Genomic DNA, 17935 nt, shown 5'->3' with positions numbered 1-17935 from the left:
TTACCTTCTCTTATAAAAGTAAGCCTTAGTCTTAGTTAAGAGAATAGCTTATAATAGAAAGATACTAAAACTATATTAAAATTATTACTTCTAAATATATAGTAGGCTTATAGTATATATAATCTTATAATATATAAGTTTATATAGCTAGATTATTTATATATAACTATAGTTAGAGAAGAAAACTCTAGAAAGATTTTTTCTAACTTCTACCTCTTATTACGCTATACCTAGAAGAGCTAGCACTATAGAAGTTTTCTAGAAATCTTTATTACGTTATAAATACTATATACTATAAGTTTTATAGATTATTATAAAGATATAATAGTACTTACTAGAAGTAAACTTAATCTTTTTCTAAAAATTAGTTAAATACATACAGCTTTTTAATTACGTAATATATCTTAGTGTAATTTTAATAGTAGGTGTATATAATATAGTTCTATATATATTTATATTTTTATAGAAAAATATTAAGGTTTCGCTTAGTTATTTAAGAAAACCTCGTAGATTCTTGTTGATTTTCCTTGCCAAGAAATCGTGGGCTGTTCGATGGTGCGGGGCTTTCGATGGTAAAGTACGTTACGCGTTTGTTTGCCGTATGTTTCTATGCCTTTCTTAGGCTAACAAGGCACTTTACCTGCCACCGAGACGCATACCAAAGGCGATTGGCGCCGATTCAAAAGGTCCTAGCGCGGGTGGCAAGACGAGCCGTTTGCCGCGCAAGGCGCGCCCGCCCGCCGTATTCACGCTCTTTAAGTTCTACACGCCGACCTGCACAATGTCATGCGCAACTAGGCGGCTTCCGGTTCAATGTTTGGCTGACCCGCCCCGAAGATAAAGCGGCCTGTTGTCTCGAAGGCAACATCCTTCCAAGGGTAGTTCGCCCAGACGATTGGAAAAGGACAAGGAGGGGGATTTTGCGACAAAGCCCTTGGCGTACCACGTTGGGGACAAACGTCCGTATCTGAGATGCGCAAGCTCGGTATGGAATGCGTGAAATCTGCAACGACGGCTCCACGCATTCTGAGCAAGAAAGAGGGCTGAAGCGCGGAAATTTAGTGACGTCCAGCCTTCTATTTGGCCTTGCGTAGAGCCGCCGTGAAGTGCTCGGTTAACCGGCGACGATAGGACTGAGACAGGAGTTGGTAGAAGTTGAGGCTGTGTATCTGTCGCCGTGTATGAAATCAAGGAGGTTTAAATCTGCCGTCGACGGGGCTTCCTTAGCTGGAGAAATTGTCTACTGCATATAACAGTTCCCGCACGAATTGTCGCCGAGTCCGTTGCTAACCCCAAGAATAACCCGTTTCGGAGACAACAGGGTCGAGAGTATGCGCTGGGGTTCGGTTAGCAGGTGGGCCAAAGGGCAGACGAGGAAGAAACATACGCATATCTCAGCCTCCATTTATCCCTCCCCAACTCATAGTCGCGATTGAAGACGATGCGTTGGCTAAGCTGAACGCCAATATTCGAAGTGATCATGAAATTTTTCGAGCTATAGGTATCATATAGTGGCTAAAAGTGTACTTTTATCTTCGCAAGCAAAATGCAATTCTTATGCGAAACCCTTCAGCACCGCCGCCTCCGCATTCAATATCGACGAGCCGGCCGCTCCAATGACCGCTATAACCAGTTAGCACGCCAAGCGCTCTCATGATGCAGTAGTACTTACTGTTATGACTGAGCGCGACAAACTTGATGTCAAAGATGCCGGCCTCGTCTTCCCTGATACGTCCTACGCTGACCGCATAGCCCCTATCTGTCTCTCGGTCCAACCTGGGTTGCGGGCGGTCTGGCGCATCCATCACCACGATAGCTTTCTCGGGAGCAGATGGGCACCCCAGCTTTTGGACATCTGAAACGTACTCCCTCATTGCCTGCTTGACTTCCTCGGCGCTCGGTGGAGGTCGTCGCTCGAAGCGCAGCGAGACGCAGGCTGTGTGCCCGTCGAGAACAGAGACCCGATTGCATGCCGCAGACACCCTCATGGGCTGATCCACGAATCCCGAGACCTCGCCATTGACGCTGCCTAGGATCTTCTGTGCCTCCGTCTCCAGTTTGTCTTCCTCGCCTGATATGAAGGGCACCACGTTGTCGATGATGTCCATGCTACTAACTCCGGGGTAGCCTGCGCCGGAGACTGCCTGCATTGTGACGACCGAGACTTGATCTACAGGGCCGAACCTGGCTTGGAGAGCGGCGAATGGAATGACAATGCCGATGACCGCGCAGTTCGAGTTGCAGACCAAGAAGCCTTTGTGCAAGCCATGGCGCTTCCTCTGGTGCGGGATGACGTCGAGATGGGAGAGGTTGACCGTAGGGACGACGAGCGGAACGAGCGGGTCTCGGCGGTAGTTCTTCGCGTTGGAGAAGACTGCGAGGTTCGCCTTCAGGAAAGCCATCTCTGTCCTGGGATCAGCTGCCTGCTCAATCGCAAAGCGAAAGAAGCATACCAACATCTCCGGCTACGCTGCTGTCTAGGCCCGAGAAAACCAGATCGCAGTCCTGGAACTCCTCCGGAACGCATTTCTTCACCACGAGATCGCCAATGCGCTCTGAGTGTGGGAGAGCCTGCTTCCATTGCACCGCATCCCTGTATTTCTTGCCAGCTGAACGTTCAGACGCGCCCACGGCGTGGAGGACGAAGTGCGGGTGGAGCTGGAGCAGGAGGATGAAGCGCTGGCCGACGGAGCCCGTCGCACCGAGCACGCCTGCATTTCTCGTCAAAAAAATCCCAGTTGACGCTCGAACACTACGCACCGCACTTCTTCTTTGGAAAGTTCCTATTGTGGGACGTGAAGTGTTCAGCGTCCATGATTGCTGGCTCAGACATGGGAGCTCTGAGTCAATGGGATCTTTTTGTGTGCGATGTGCAATGACGAGGTGGGGTGCTTAGTGGGGTGAGAGGGCGGAAAAAGCAAAACTGCTCAACACCGATCGCGGAGCGCCGTCGCCTCTCCGACTGGCACCAGCACTTGTTATATAATCATCAATCATTACCGTCGCGCGACAATGCCGACATTCGGCATCAGACAGCAACTGCGAAAGCCGATAGGGAAACGTATGCGTTGAACGAGCAAAAATGCCAGGTCTATCGAAATGCGCTACACAATGCAGTCCGAAGTGACAGAAGGCCTCCCTATGCAGAGTTTTGGACCAGAAGGTACGAAGATAAAGAAGGCCACAAGCGGCCACCAGAATGCTACGACGGAAGGTCCATGATCTTCCCCGGGTTCATAAGCCAATGCGGATCTAAAGCGCCCTTGATGTTCTTCATGACGTTGATGGTGTCGAGCCCGAGCTCCTTCATGAGCGAGTCTTTCTTGCCCAGCCCGACACCATGTTCGCCAGTGCATGTGCCTTCCATCTCTAGGGCACGATCGACCATGTCCTTGATACATTTCTCAACCGCCGCTCGCTCTTTGGGGTCCTTGCTGTTGTACATGATGCTTTCATGGAAGTTGCCGTCTCCGATGTGTCCCAGGATGCTGGCGAAGAGACCAAGGTCGTCCATCTCCTTCTTAGATACCTCTGCTATTACATTAGCATGACGATGAGGACGAGAAGCGAAGGGTGAGTGCACCTATGATGTCAGGAAGCCTCGAGAGCGGCACTGCGACGTCTGTGGACCAGACTTCGTCGCCTTCTTTGCGCAGAGCAAGCATGCTCCAAAGAGACTCTTTTCGGGCCGACCACAGCATCTTCTGCTCTTCGGCATCGACGGCAAACTCAAAATCGCCGCTTTTGTGCCCTCTGGCTATGGCCTTGACGAGCCTAACATTTTCCTGGACCTTTCATGCAGTCAGTTCCATTCTGGTAATAGCACGCTCCAGGGGCTGCTCACCCCTGCCTTGGTTCCAGAAAACCTATCCCCGGCTATTAGCTTTTGTGGTCCCTATTGGTCCAGGTTCATCAGCAATTACTCACTTGAAAAACATGGTAGGCACTTCTTTCCATTTCTTGGCTGTGGAGCCAGCCTTGTTGATTACGGCCATCTGCACCTCATCCATGATTTCCATGGCTGCCACGGGGATCCCTGCGCGCATCACCCTCGATGCAGCAGCCGCAGCATCGCGTATCGTGGGAAAGGTCACAACAGCAACGCTAGTGTCTTGCGGTATCACAGTCAACTTCAGCGTGATCTCAGTGACCAAGCCAAGTGTGCCTTCAGAGCCAACGAAGAGGTTCGTCAAATTATAGCCAGCGGACGACTTGCTGCTCACAGTTAGAAGGCGCGGCAAAGATGATAAAACACGCACGTACCGAGGCCGCCGCCTTGTCTTGATGATAGTGCCATCAGCAAGGACGACAGTAAGATTAATAACCCAATCTTTCATTGTGCCATAGCGAACGGCGTTCGTTCCACTGCCCGCTCGTCAGCTCGTGAGCTCGAAAAATTTTTCAGATGTATGCACTCGCCTGCAGCTGGTTCCAACCATGCCGCCGATTCTAGCCTATCGCGTTGGTCAGCACGTGTGCCAAGCCCGCGCTGGATGGTGGAGAAGAGATCCACGTCGGGCAGCACTTACTGACGGGCCAGGGTCCACGGGGAAGAAGAGTCCTGAATCCTTGATTTCCTCGTTCAGACTCATCCACGGCACAGAAGGCTGAACAACGACGTCCATACTGGCACCTACACGTCAGCCTTGGAAACGTCAGGACCCAACAGTATGGTTCTCGCTTACTCGTCCGCATGCAAGGATATGATGCTGTCCATGAAGGAGAAGTCGATGCTCATACCGCCGTAGGGCGCAGAAAAATTGGCCTCTAGACTCGATCCGCCAGAGTAGGGGACTTGCGGAAATCAGCATCGGCCGCCTTCAGCGAACTACAGGCGGGGATCCGTACTCATAGGCACCTTGTATTTGTGGCAGATTTTGGCGATCTGAGACACCTCGTCCGTACATTTCGGATACGCCACCGCGACCGGCAGCTGGTCAATGTTGATGGAGGACCATTCCGAGTATCCGTGCATGAGAAGGTCGTCATCGTCGGTGCTAATGGCATCGTCGCCCAGAGCAAACCTCAGCTCCTGGATGGCCTGCACAGATGATTAGCAAGCAGGACCCTGCGCGTGTTCTTTGCTCCTTCGCAACATGCCTTTTCCATCTCGTGCTTGGAGGCATAGCGGGGCCTTGCGGAGCCGCGCCAGGGCAGCTGGAAGCGGGGAGTGTCATCGTTGAGGCCGAAGAAATAAGTCGTGGTTCCGGTCAGAGCGGTAAAAAGCAGCACTCGGCTCGAGCTCCAGAACGGCTTCGGCACGGCATTCGGTCTGAAGGCTTGCTCGGCTCCGCTCGTCTGCGTTCGAAGGGCACCCCGCTTCAGAAACGGCGCGGCCAGCTGCCTAAGCCGCGCCGCGGGACGGCGAAACATGGTGAGTTGTTCGAGCGTGCGTGGGATGGGAGCCGTCGGTCGCTTTTATGATGTCGGACGGCGCAGAACTGTGGTAGGCACTCGTGACGGCCATCAGTCTTGCCGCGGAGGCGGGCCCAAAGAACAACGAGGAGGGATAGCAGCACGACGGCAGGCCCCGCTACGCATTTTGCAGTATAAGTAGCTAGATGGCATAGTGGGAGCGGGGAGCGGAACTATTTGTGTCTAAACGCAGTTGGCGCGGCAGTCTTCCCAGGGCGTCGCTTGCTACAGCAGGCCAGCGCACAGGCAATAACGTTTTCTCTACTCGTCAGGACATGGCGCGCTGGACCAGTAGCAGAGCAGCAGGCTGACCTGAGACCGTTTCCAGTGCTAAAATTTTCGGCTCACGCAACATTTGGCAAGGAAGCGGGCTGCATGATCAGCTGCAGGGGGGCGTGAAGAAGCAAAAGCAATTGCGGGGAAGACACGGCGAGTCCCAGCGGGTGCCTTTGTCAGAGCATTGCGGCTGCGGCCGTGGCAAGATGTGACGATGGATGACATGCGGGCTCTGTCGCGTGACGGCCTTGGGGAGGAGGCGCCGTGTGCGACCCCAACGCTCGCAGGCGAGGGACCAGAGCAGTGGGTGTTGGATCTGTGCCTTTTCCCGCGCCGCTGCGACTCTGCACCATGTTTCCTTTTTCGGCCGCATCTGAGCGAGAGGCGCTGCTGCCAGGGCATTGTCCATGGCTTTGAGGCTCTCGACGACGCCAGACCGCGCTCCTCCGCGCACACAGGCGCCGGAGGGCGGTGAGCATCCGAGGGCAGGCTCGCCGACCACAATTGGCCGCCAGTGGTACAGATTACCCTCACAAATCTTCGCTCCCTGTTCGTGCAGGCGCAAGCGCTGGACTGCGGCCCTGCGCGAGTGGGGGGACGCTCGAGGCTTTGCCATGTCATCCCACTCTTCTCGTCCATCCTCCCCAGCCAGCGGCGTTCAGCGGGCGGGTTGGGCACTGACGCGGTGAGGCAAATGCCGCATCCAGACGGCCACGCAGCGGCAGTCAGCGCCATGTGGGCGTCGGAGACGGTGTGAAAAATGTCGCTGCCGGGGGCATGAGCCATGAGGGTCGGCCTGCTGGCATCTGCGTGCGGAATGAACGAGCGGCCAAAAGCAAAGCGCTGCGATCGCGGGTCCGCCAATCGGGAGGGGGGAGGCCGATGCTCGCGGAGAATGCGACTCCTCGCGCTGGCCCTCTCGCGGAGAAGCAGCAGGGCGCGTCGTCGTCGAGTCGAGGGAGGAGGCATTGGCCGACGCCTGCTGCAGCACGTAAAAATGCTGCCAGGCACAGCGGTCGCCGTCGTGCGACATTGGCTTTGGCGTCCCAAAGCGGAAGGGGCGTCACCCCGGGTTACCGCCAGCTACCGCCAGGGCCCGCATCGAAAAACAAACGCCGATGCAGCAGCTGGCAGCCTTCATCAAACACATCCAGACCGCCCGCCCTAGCTCGAACTCTATCGCGACACCATGGCCGACGTCGCAGCAGCGCTGTCGCACGAGCTCGCGAGGATAATCGCGTGCCCGTATCCCGTGTCGCTCGCCGTGAGTAGCTTCTCCGCACTTCCCCAGATGTCCAGATGTTGACGCAGCCGCCCGCGACCTGCCCCCGCCGCGTTTTCGCAGCGCCGAAGCACATGATCCGACTCGTATGCATATCATCGATGCTGACACGAGCACGCCCGCAGAAATTGGCCGACATCCTGTCCCGTGCCGACGCGCTCACTTGTCGGGCATGCATCCGGGATCGTGCGCCTTGCGCCATCGCGAAATTGGCGTCCATCGTGTCATCAGCCCTCCCGCACTGGCAGCACACGCTGGCCATCCTGCACTCTCTCTGTAGGATCGCTTACCCTTCCCGAAGTCGGAAGTCGGCATTAGGTCAGCTAATCAAACGCTGACAGGTCACTCACCGGAATTCAGGGACGAGCTTCTACGTCAGACTCCTGGACTCCTCGACGCCTTGCTCACCAAGGCAAACTCCTCCCAGAGCGATTTTGAGGAGGTGAGCTCTGCCGAATCGATGACTGTGTCGTGGTCACAGTGCCGCAGCATAGCCACTGAGCGACTTAAGGCTGCTCAATTGCTTCCCCAGGCTGACGTTGACCCAGCACGTCGACCTATGTGTGACCCTTCTCTCGCGCCCTCTGCCTGAGCAGGTGCCTCTGCCTGCCAGTGCCCAGTCCTTCTTCCTTCAACTGTTCGAGCGAGCAACGCACACTCCGGATGTAGAAATGCTGAGGCCCATCTATTACATGCTAGATGGAGCTTGCAGAGGCCTTCTCAGCCTTGTTCCCCCTGAGGCTAGCCACACGCTTGACAGGAGGTTGACCGAAATACTCTCTTCCAATGGCGCGTTCCAGAATACCATGGGCTTGCTTTGCTTTGGCATAGTTATGCTTGCCGAGCGTCCATGGATCACAAGCAAAGAACTCGATGCAGCGGCAAGCCTCGACAGCGCGATTCCTAGTGTCGACACAATGCGAGAGTGGAAGACCGCGGCGGGACGAAAGGTGTTCGGCTCAGCAGACCTGATGCTGAAGACGGTCAACCTAACTTATCTGAGCGTGATTTGGGCAGTCAAAGGCGAAATGGGTGTGTCCGATTCCGAAGCAGCGGAAGGAATCAGAATCGCAATCCGTACTCTGCAGCTTGTAGACCCTCAAGTGCGAGAAGGGTGGCCAAACTCCTCTGATCTTGCGAAGCGTATGTTTCCGAAGCTTCCCTCCAAGATCCAGCGCCGAGGCGTCAATCTGGCCGTCCAGCTGGAAGCACTGTGTGTTTACAGTCTGGTCGCCGGGAAGCATAACCTCTCACCGGAGATGGTCATGCAATACCAGGCCACATTGATGGAAGTGACACGCTTCCCCGATCCAGATTGCCTACGAGAGAGCTTATCGGTATCCTTACCTATGTTCGCTGTAAGTCTCTAAGAAGAAGTCTAAATGCCTGTACTCAGATAGAAACAGCCCCAAATGCAAGAAACCGCCATCTGTGCTCTCCTTTCCGCGATCCTGAGGTTAGGTGCCTCTCCCGGCTCACCGCAGGAGATGTCCAACATTACCATTTTGGTCGAGGAGCTCTGCGCGATTATTCCAAGCAGCGCTCATTTGGGGTCTTGCGTAGTAGCCTCACTGTCATCGAGCGAGCTGGAAGAATCAGTTCAGAACTTTCTACGCGTTAATGTCGAGGGCCGTGAAGAGGACCAAGAACACTCTTGCCATTCTTTCCACGCGCTGCTGCTTCGACGCTTTGTCTCAGCAACTATTTCGATGCTTTTGACCTCGTCGATCGCGTCGCCATCAGGAGAACCCGGCCTTTCCCAATCCGTCGTAATCGCCTTGATCAGCAAACAACGGCAGCTCTCGTCTAACGGGACACCATGTTCTCACCCGCCATTCTCGGCCCCGTCTCGAACCGTGTCGCTCTTCCAACAGGAGTGTACGCCACTATCAGGACAGCATCTACAGGATTGGAGATGTCGCCTGAATTCTGAGCTGGAAAGCCAGGGCCACTACCAACGAGATTCCATCATTCGCTCTGTAGCGCAGATTTGCCACGATCTCGAGCTACGTTGCGATACTGTGGAGGAACCGCTGCGGCGAGAGCAGGAGAGGTGTGAGGAGCTTTCAGCTCAAGCATCCGAGCTGCGACAACAGGTGGCAACACTAGAGAGCAAGAGGGAGGACCACTTGATGTGTATCGACGCGCTACAGGATGAGCGCGCCGAGCTAGAAAGAGAGAAGAATTCGCTCTCTACCCAACTGGAGCAATTAAGGGGTGATCTCAACCAGGCCATTCGCAAAAGCAGACGACACTCTTCGTGCGGCTCGAAAGGCCCATAATACAAAAGAGCTGGAGCCGCGCTCAATGGCGACAGAGAAAGACGGAAGCGCATGCAAGCTAGCCGCAGCCAAAAAATCTTGATTGATTGATTGATTCGTCTCGTTTCAAGCCACCAACCAATAGAGAGAGGTTATGCTGACTAACGGCAGAGCAGAGCTTCTGCCGACGCACAGAAGGACTCAAAAGACACCACAATGAAGAGAAGAGAACAGGGTATCACAGAGAACCACGGGGAGCTGGCATGAGTCGCCGGAAAACGACCTAGGTGGCGATACGCTGTCGACGCGTGCCTATGCATCATTAATGCGGTTGCCGACGAACTCCACAGGCTTTTTCGACGATGCGGTCTCTCCTGGAGGCGTGGTTGGGCTTGTGCACCACGACACCGTACTTGGACGGCTCCTCCACCTTGGTGACCACAATTGTGCCCTCGTCGCCATGCTGCTTGTGGAATTTGACGGCCAGCACAATGTCGGTGACTCCTGCGGCGGCCAGGGCCTCGATCTGGTGCTGGATCATCGGCTTGTTCGCGAACTCGACGAGCGGCTTCGGGTAGGAAACCCTCTGGCGCGAATGATTGCTTTCATGGTGGCGGCGGTGATGTTCGAATTGGTTGTGGGCCGGGAAAATCATCCACCATGTGCCAAGGCTCTGTGTGAGACACTACGCATCTGCGTCGCAGGTCTCAGTCAAAATCTCCACGCGCTCAGAGACATGGAAGCCCGTTTCAAGCCTCCATTCGTATCATCCAGAGAGACAAGCAGTCAGCGCGCAGACATAACGATGCGATACAAAGAGGACTTGCCGCTCGCTGTTAGGGGCGATGCAGCAGCGTCCCTTGCAGCGACTGAAGATGGCTACCGGCAAGAGCAGAGGAGACTCTCTCCTGGACTCTCCAGGCGCACCAGAGCCGAAGTGCGGACCCGTACCAACCAAAGGACACGCAACTACAACCACTCTTCTCCAGTGCCTTAGCACGCCTCTCCCACGCCCCATCAGCGACCCAGTATCAGGCACGCAAACTCAACCTTCATCCGACGCCGTTTGGAGAGAGACGCTCCCTAGACTCATTGTCTACCCGGACGACTTGGGGCAAGAGTGGAGTACAGCATACGAGGGATTCCAAAAGCTGCTCAACGAAGATGAGGACTCCGCAAAAGAACTTCGACAAAGGCTCACAGAGAATCCCGAGCCATACCGCTTCGAAAACATCGAGCTACAAAACGAAGCTGATGTGGTCTCCCAGGCGGGCCTCTACCTTGTGTACCCCCTGCGAATGGCTGCTGAGCTTTTCGAACCAGACATCACCACGTCTTGTGAAGCGCAGGTCGGTACCAACCTGCGAGTGGATCTAGCATGGAGGCGTTCTAACGGAGATCCCTTTATGCACACCGAGTTCAAGCGGCAGGGTTACTTGAAAACCGAGAAGATCTACAGTCTAGCCTCTAAACAACTGAACGGTACAAAAGATTCAGAGCTAGACCCAGACTCCGAAGAGTTAGACTCCAAAGAGACGGTGTCCGAAAAGACGGAGGTCAAAGAGACGGTGCTCGAAACGACGGAGGTCGAAGAGACGGTGCCCAAAAAGACGGAGGTCAAACGGACGGTGGGTATGGTGTACATACTCAAGCAAGTCACGGCATACGCGAGGCGGCATGAGCTGAGATATTCCTCGTTATGCGACTACGATACCCTAGTTCTGTTGGAGTTTATCAACAACTATGCCGACGTCCGCATAACAATACCCAAGACGGAGGACTTTCGCAAAAGCTTGTTGGGGCTGCTACTTATGGCTTCACGTGTTGGCAGAAGTGGCCGCTAGGGCACCCGGCAGGAGAAGTGAAGACTATTGTTCACTGTTGAGGGTTACGTAACGCGCTAGCGCTAGTGTATGTATTCTTACAATCCACAATGCTACACTCTACTTTGTACTTCAACAACTCGCACAACCTCGTACTATACAAGCCTCTGGTTCTTCTACTACAACCCCACCACTCACAGATCAATTCAAACCCACCACTTACCGATCAATTCGACAATGGGGGAAGTCAATTCGACAATGGGGCAAGCCAAGGTTGCAAAAGCCATGTTTGAAGCTAAATACTACAGGGGCTCAGTCTTGGAAGTTACAGACTGGGAGCCCAAGAGCATGAAGATCCCAAAACTCGAACAGATTACTCTCAAGCAGATTAAGCTAGGCTCATTCAACGGCGCCATCGTCTTCGTCGTGTCCACCGATTGCTCAAGCGACGTCGAGGCCATCTGCAAAATCTACGACGACATGCTCTCCCCAAGCACGCTGCGCTGCTCAACTGGCGACGGCAGAAACAGCCTTGGCCAAAGACTAATTACCGGGGCGTACGCGTTTAAGGAGGAGAAGCCAGTATACGAGAGACTCCGCTCTAAGCCGGAGATTATCCAGGGCATCACCCCAGAATACTACGGCCACGGAAAGATCAAGACAGGCAGCGGCGATGAGTGGTCTATAATTCTCATCGAGCACGTCTGCGGAAAAACGCTCGACCAAGTTGACCCAGCTAAGCTCGAGCGGGATCAGCGCCGGGTAATTATGCGTAAGCTGATCGAGGCTGACAGCGACATCATGTACTACGGTCGTGTGGTCCATAAAGACCTCGCGCCGCGCAACGTTATTGTTGAGACTAGGACAGTACACAGCGGCGGGAACGAGACTGAGGAGATCCCCGAAGACCCGCGCGTCTGCCTAATCGACTTCGTGAACTCAGTATTCCTCGAAAAGGCCAAGAATGGGCGCTTGTGGAACCCGATATTCCGGTGGTCGTGGAAGTGGGAGGAGTGGGCCGCCGATGAATCCGGTGCCGGGGGGTGGCTAGATAGGGACGATGCCGAGAATTGGATGTGGGAGGAGTGGGGGAAGGGGAAACCGGAGAAGGGCTATCGGGCGGTGGAGAAGGACGACGTAATAAAAGTGTGTGGATCTCTGTAGGAGTAGTTGTTCCCTGCCTTTCCTAGCGCCCTTGTTCGGTGCGGCAGTGCTTATTAGAACCGGGCGGTGTTACGAATCCATCTCCCAAGAAAGCAATGTTCAAGCCAGTTAGCCCTAACTCGAACCCAGGCGAAGAACTATTAACAAAGGACTGTAATTAGGACCTTAGAGAGAAATTATACTATAATATATATACGTAACTTCGTAATAGATCTGTAAACTAAGGTTTACTAAGTATTATAAAGCTCTATATTAGTAGATTTACTAGATCTATTAAATATAGATCTATAAATCTAATAGAATTACTCTAGAACATGTGTCCCCGTGGCGGAACAAGAGCCTCTGCATGAGCACTAACGAGACCTTAGTGTAGTTCTTCAGTCGAGCAATATACTGACAAATAACAACAAGGTTCCTCTCCAGAATCGCGACATCCTTTGCCCATAACGATGATATTCGCTACTAGACCGATCCCGGCAGCCTCTCGACACTCAATACCCTGTCGGCAACTAGCTCTTTGTTGCGACTCCGCTGCCCCAAGTGGAGAGCTGCTTTAATGGTAAGAGGGCAGTTCCAAGCGGCACCGCTGTAGGCAACTCCGCAGCAACAGCTGGAGCATGTGTGTTAACTAGCGGGGTATTCATCCACCAACGCATGCAGCAACCTGCAGACTCAACACATGCAATGCCCCAGCTGATCACACAGCCGCCCTGTTATCAGCGTTGGTGTAGCCAATGCGCCTAGGCAAAAAGTAGGATAAGATGGCTAACTTTGCTAGTCCAACGTCCGTCCCTCGACACACATGTTATCTTAAGCAAAATGTGTACCTACATTAACAACCCCTACTATTACAAAGAATGCAAGCAGCACTACACCTTCTAAAATTAATTATACAACTACTGCAAGAATAGTAGTGCTGCAGCTAGCTATTATAACGATCTTAAACTAGCTAGAGGTACAAACAGACAACTAATATTGCTTAGCAGTACTAAGAAGAAAGGAAAATGCCCGCTCTGCGCATAAGCTCCCCTAGGTAGAACCCTATTCTCCTGTTATCGCCTCGCTAATCTGTGAACTAGGAACAACAAGCAAGCTAAGAACTAAAACTGCAATAGTTGTCTCGCGGACGGGCATGAGTCGGCGCCTGAACCTCACCTCCTAAGAGATGAACGTACACCGTCGGTCGTACAATAGCGGGGTGCGAAGAGACCTCAGAAGACGGGAGGCCACGGACGGCGGGAGGTTGGGGACGATGTCGCAGAGGCGAGAAACCCGCAGCAGGCAAGCCACACGGTGCACTGCCACAAAAGGATTCGGAACCACTTTCTCCACCACAGACTACCCCTATCCAAGAATCCTGGCTGAATGAGGAGAAAGCCACTCATGCCTGGAGATATTAAGTCGTGTCTTGTTGAAACACGCGCGGAGTCCGCGAAAGAGGTGGGCAAATTGTCGTCTAGTGTCTTGTGAAGGATGCTCCTCCAGCTTCCTAACCCACCGGAGGTGGGGAAAAAGCTGTCGTTAGCAGGATAAGCAGGCTCTGGGGAAGGAAGCATTCTTACCTGAGTGGATTCGCTCTGTACATGTGGCGTTGAAGCAAAATTCCATCTGGAACCACGTATGACGTAGGCCGACAGGCCTCAGGGGTCGATGCTAGGCAACAAAGTTTACACATATCAGCTAGGCAGACTTGGAGGCACCTCGAGAGCAACAATGGCGAGGCGAAGGAGAGAGCAATGAAAGACGGGTAGCTTTCTACGCCCATCACTGGCTAACAACAAGCGACAGAATAGTCGCGGAAACGGGCCGGGGCTGGCGGCATGAATTGAACTCCGTACTTGTTTTCTGGCCTAGAGAAGATTCTGGATTGGCCGAGGCACCAGGGCAAGCAGAACGGGACAGAGATAAGCCTGAATTCGAACGCTTAAGGAGGTGGCACAACTACAATTTGTCCAGGCGGGCGAAACCACAGGCCGCGAGTTCTAACTCATTCTAGGGCGAAGCCATGCATAAAAGGAGTTAGCTATGGTGCTAGCCACGATATCTAGCCTGGCGGTTGCGATCGCAATCGCGGTCCAAAATGGTAAAGCGCCCTTCACTACCAGCCATCTTCACCACTCAGCATCCGTCTCGATGGCTTCCACCATGGCGCGCAGTTGCTTCACCGTTGGGCGGTCTTCGGGCACCTCGCACATGCATGCCGCGACGATTGCATCGAGCGGTGCGGGGACCGGCCACTCTACCTGTCTGGTAAGTGGCGCGTTCGCATACACCATGCATTCAATGAAGTGGCCGATATCGTACACATCAGACTCGGGAGACCAGCCGGCATCTAACACTTCCGGCACTAGCTCAGGCGCGTTCCGCACTCCCCAGTGCTCCTCGAGATCGCACACTACCAAACGCTTGCCGTCACGAGAGAAGACGACATTTTCGACACGTATGTCACGGTGGACGATGCCGAGGGAGTGGAGGGTCTGGAGAGCATCCAGGAGGTGTAGCAACCAGCGCTTGTAGGTGGCCAGGTCCGAGAACTGTGGAAGGATGAAGGGGCGAGTGGACATCTTCTCGAAGACGAGCTCGCCCTTGTCCGATCGGCCCAAGAGCTGGATGATGTGTTGCGAGAGCGGCTGGCCGGGACACTCGCCGCCCTGGCATGCGAGTAGGTTACGGATCTCGCTTCGATAAGTCCCCTTCTTCACAAAGTGCCGTTTCTTGTCGACCTCGACGAGTGGAAGGCTGGCGACGAGCTCGCTGATGTCCTCGGAGTCGTCGATCGGCTCGCGGGGCTCCAGGTACTCGGGCAGAGCGCGGATCGTGTCGCCGTCGATTTCGAAATGGCACTTCCTCTGCGGTAGGTTACGACGGAGGCGAAGAATGTCGCCCGATAGGGTGCCGGGGACGTCCCAGATACGCACGCATTGGCCTTTCTCGGTGTCGGTGCCGTCCTCGTACCAGTAAACCATAAACTCCCTCCCATCCTGCTTACGCAGGTTCACGTCGATGACGCCATTGCTGAGATTCGTGCGGTCGCGGAGTTCTTGATACCGGGATCGAGCCTGCTTCACTTGGTCGCTAAAGTCTGGATAGGTCTTGGTGGCCATTGGTGGTCGTGGTGGTCGGGAGAGTCGAAGATCGGACAGGTGCGCGCCCGACCGATATTTTTCTGCTCTCGCACTTTGGCGGTGAACGCCGCGTGAGAGGCAGCATCGATCGAGCCAATAGGCGCACCGTCGTTCGAGCAGGCGACCCAATCGGGCTTGGCGCGACGTCGCATAGGTCGCACAAGGCATCTGTTTGGTCCCCGGCGAGCGTCCCAATCACAACCCGCCCGCCCCGCCTGGCTTACTACCCTCGTCGATGTGATAGATACCAAGCACGTCCTCCAGGCCTGCCGCCTTGGCGAGTGGCAGGAATTCGGCCAAGAGCTCCGCAAGCGGTGGAACCGTAGGTCGCGTGGTGAATTCGTATGGCTTTCCGTTGGAGAGCCAACGCTCGGGATAAAACTCCCCGGCCTTGGAGACGTTCGCCGGCTGGCAGACATCCCCGGTGGCCAGCATGATCTCCTCCGGCTTGATTTCGCAGTGCCTATGGACGAGAGCGAGACCATGCTTATAATTCCACTTGGCAAAGATAGGGGCCATGAGCTTCAAGATAGAGTCGCGGCTAAGGGAGGCTGGCTTGGCGAAAGCCGAGTCGGAATCCACGAGACTGGGCAGGCCGTTGTAGCGTGCAGCCATGTCCGCGCTGTTGAGGACGTCTGCTATGTTGAGGATGATGTTATGTCTGGATTGACAGAGAAGGAGATTTGGGCTGTCTGCTGTCTGGAGACTGTGGATAGTGTGATGCGATGGGTAGTAAGCCGTTGAGTTTGGCAAGAGACCTATATCCTTCGACCGCGGGATCGCGCGGGGTATTTATACACAACTCGCGGGGCCCTTACCCCGCACGGACAGCTGCAGTAGGGCACCTGGGATGCGATGGCCCGACTTCTCGGCGGCTGTCGTTGAGCGGTTCGCTGACGTCTAGCGATGGCAGAGCGGGTGGCATATCATTCAGCTACGGAGATCTATTGGCTCACAGCCGCCGTTGTGGACCGCCTCTACGTGAGACCGCAGGCGTCCTTGAATCACCCGATCCCTGGTAGGAAGGTGGAGGTTTGACCCTCGCAGCCCTTGGGGGCGCGATTTATGCGTGTTTGCAAACCCTTTCGGCTGGACATGCTTGTGCGAGCGGTGGCTGGTTGCGCAGCCAGCATCGACCATCCAGCAATCGCCCAGCTATCGAGATAAGATGGAAGACCTACATGATGAGCTTAGCGATTTTGATAGGGTGTGGCTTGTTGCTGCTTGCACTTTGTCGCTTGAAAAATTGGGGCCAATCAGAGGTTGTGGATGAGGTTCTGGATTAGGTATGCCTTAGGCAGAATGATCCAAATAATTAGGTAACATTTTGGGGTGTGCCGATTAGCAACGGCCCTCTCGAAACCTTGACTGGATATCCCAAAACTCCTAGATGTAGATACTGTACATAGGATCGACACCGAACAGACTATGTTCGGTACTCCCAGCCTGCACCACCAGTTCATCCCCAAGGATCGCTCCCCTGTATCATCAAATGCTACGGGAGCTATAAATTACTAGTCTCCGTGGGGCGAGGACGCGTGCCTGATCGTCGATCTTCCGCTTCCCCGAGAATGCGAGCCGCTTCTGCGTGCTTCTTTTCCTCAGCCCAGAAGCGAGGCGTTTTCCCTTTGCTATCCAATTTCAAGGGATCGGCCCCGTGCTCCAAAAGGTACTCGACGACGTCAGCCTTCCCAAACTCCGCGGCGCGGTGGAGTGGTGTCCCAAGGCCAAATGGCTCCCGCTCCCAGTATACATTCGCTTCTTTTTCGTATTTGATTTCGTTGATGGGAGCACCCAACTCCACAAGTCGACGGACCACGGCTAGCGCATCTGGCCTTGGCCTATGGGCGGCATGGTGGAGGAGTTGGCCACAGTGAATATCGGCTCCTCGAGAGAACAAGTAGTCTATAGTGTTGAGAGGGGCGATGTATACAGCTATAGACGTCGGGGTGTAATCCTAAACGCAGCGTGCGTTAGGGTCGGCACCGTGGTCGAGAAGCCAGTCGATCATCTCTCTATCATCGCGATAGATAGCAATACTAAAAGGCTGTCAGCGATACTGTACACAGTCCGTTGGATTTGGAGAGCATACCACAACACAGGGGGTTCGTTCCGGCGGAGTGGTTTATTTATATCCAATCCATACTCGAGGAACACCTCTAGCGCTTCAAACGAGCGCATACGCACAGCACACTCGACCGGGAGATCGCCTTTAACAACGTTCAGATCGAGAAGGAATCGCATGATTTCGACATTCTTGGCTTCCATAGCTGCGTCAAGCGAGCCGAACAGCCACGACGGCGACGGCTGTGTTACGTCCGGCGGCAGTCGAAGCTCATATAAGAGCCAGTGAGCTAGTCTCTACACTTCGTTGAGGTCTCCTCGCAGAGCGGCTTGAGAACACAGCGCCAATTCTTCTTCAGGCCGGTACCAGCGTGGGCCGGCTAACAGTTCTGACAATGGTGGAGGGGTGTCCATCTTTGCAGGTTGAAGGGAGTTTGGTAGCTTGTTCTTGCTGCGACCGTTGTACGGAAGCAGGTATCAGAGAAGTTGTGCGGACTTTATCCAAGGAGGTGGCAACACTGTAGG

General features: G+C 54.2%; 9 protein-coding genes across 9 annotated transcripts; 3 read left to right on the top strand and 6 right to left on the bottom strand.

Annotated features, from left to right (window-relative positions):
- Positions 1-1555: 1555 nt before the first annotated feature.
- BU26DRAFT_512400 (aspartate-semialdehyde dehydrogenase) lies at positions 1556-2815 on the bottom strand (the record flags this gene model as incomplete). The annotated part of the gene is made up of 4 exons (XM_033827370.1): positions 1556-1623; positions 1673-2404; positions 2454-2711; positions 2761-2815. The coding sequence occupies 4 exons, from the start codon at positions 2813-2815 to the stop codon at positions 1556-1558; spliced, it is 1113 nt and encodes a 370-aa protein (XP_033675277.1).
- Positions 2816-3052: 237 nt separating this feature from the next.
- BU26DRAFT_526156 (D-lactate dehydrogenase mitochondrial precursor) lies at positions 3053-5547 on the bottom strand. The gene is made up of 10 exons (XM_033830674.1): positions 5101-5547; positions 4849-5041; positions 4686-4794; positions 4530-4626; positions 4420-4454; positions 4264-4365; positions 3928-4215; positions 3845-3866; positions 3584-3791; positions 3053-3531 (listed from the first exon to the last, which is right to left on the bottom strand). The coding sequence occupies exons 1-10, from the start codon at positions 5371-5373 to the stop codon at positions 3203-3205; spliced, it is 1656 nt and encodes a 551-aa protein (XP_033675276.1). The 5' UTR covers positions 5374-5547; the 3' UTR covers positions 3053-3202.
- Positions 5548-6880: 1333 nt separating this feature from the next.
- BU26DRAFT_572949 (uncharacterized protein) lies at positions 6881-9255 on the top strand (the record flags this gene model as incomplete). The annotated part of the gene is made up of 5 exons (XM_033834289.1): positions 6881-6955; positions 7099-7249; positions 7315-7415; positions 7522-8331; positions 8380-9255. 5 exons carry the CDS (start codon positions 6881-6883, stop codon positions 9253-9255), a joined length of 2013 nt encoding a protein of 670 aa, XP_033675275.1.
- A 301-nt stretch (positions 9256-9556) lies between these two features.
- On the bottom strand, positions 9557-9889 carry BU26DRAFT_572948 (uncharacterized protein; the record flags this gene model as incomplete). Its single annotated transcript, XM_033834288.1, has 1 exon — positions 9557-9889. The coding sequence occupies one exon, from the start codon at positions 9887-9889 to the stop codon at positions 9557-9559; it is 333 nt and encodes a 110-aa protein (XP_033675274.1).
- Positions 9890-9984: 95 nt separating this feature from the next.
- Positions 9985-11339, top strand: BU26DRAFT_239441 (uncharacterized protein). The gene has a single exon (XM_033820991.1). The coding sequence runs from the start codon at positions 10080-10082 to the stop codon at positions 11076-11078; it is 999 nt and encodes a 332-aa protein (XP_033675273.1). The 5' UTR covers positions 9985-10079; the 3' UTR covers positions 11079-11339.
- Positions 11295-12221, top strand: BU26DRAFT_611796 (uncharacterized protein; the record flags this gene model as incomplete). Its single annotated transcript, XM_033836090.1, has 1 exon — positions 11295-12221. One exon carries the CDS (start codon positions 11295-11297, stop codon positions 12219-12221), a length of 927 nt encoding a protein of 308 aa, XP_033675272.1.
- Positions 12222-14332: 2111 nt separating this feature from the next.
- On the bottom strand, positions 14333-15187 carry BU26DRAFT_536001 (uncharacterized protein; the record flags this gene model as incomplete). Its single annotated transcript, XM_033831321.1, has 1 exon — positions 14333-15187. The coding sequence occupies one exon, from the start codon at positions 15185-15187 to the stop codon at positions 14333-14335; it is 855 nt and encodes a 284-aa protein (XP_033675271.1).
- A 354-nt stretch (positions 15188-15541) lies between these two features.
- Positions 15542-15967, bottom strand: BU26DRAFT_443044 (uncharacterized protein; the record flags this gene model as incomplete). Its single annotated transcript, XM_033824531.1, has 1 exon — positions 15542-15967. A coding segment is annotated over one exon (426 nt), but the record flags the coding sequence as incomplete, so codon positions are not given.
- Positions 15968-16850: 883 nt separating this feature from the next.
- On the bottom strand, positions 16851-17910 carry BU26DRAFT_589711 (ankyrin; the record flags this gene model as incomplete). Its single annotated transcript, XM_033834739.1, has 3 exons — positions 17439-17910; positions 17333-17385; positions 16851-17281 (listed from the first exon to the last, which is right to left on the bottom strand). Exons 1-3 carry the CDS (start codon positions 17612-17614, stop codon positions 16851-16853), a joined length of 660 nt encoding a protein of 219 aa, XP_033675269.1. The 5' UTR covers positions 17615-17910.
- Positions 17911-17935: the final 25 nt, after the last annotated feature.

Source organism: Trematosphaeria pertusa (genome assembly GCF_010094035.1).
Source record: "Trematosphaeria pertusa strain CBS 122368 unplaced genomic scaffold BU26scaffold_34, whole genome shotgun sequence".
NCBI lineage: Eukaryota > Fungi > Ascomycota > Dothideomycetes > Pleosporales > Trematosphaeriaceae > Trematosphaeria > Trematosphaeria pertusa.
Note: the sequence above shows the minus strand (reverse complement) of the source record. Positions and strands in the feature narration are given on the sequence as shown.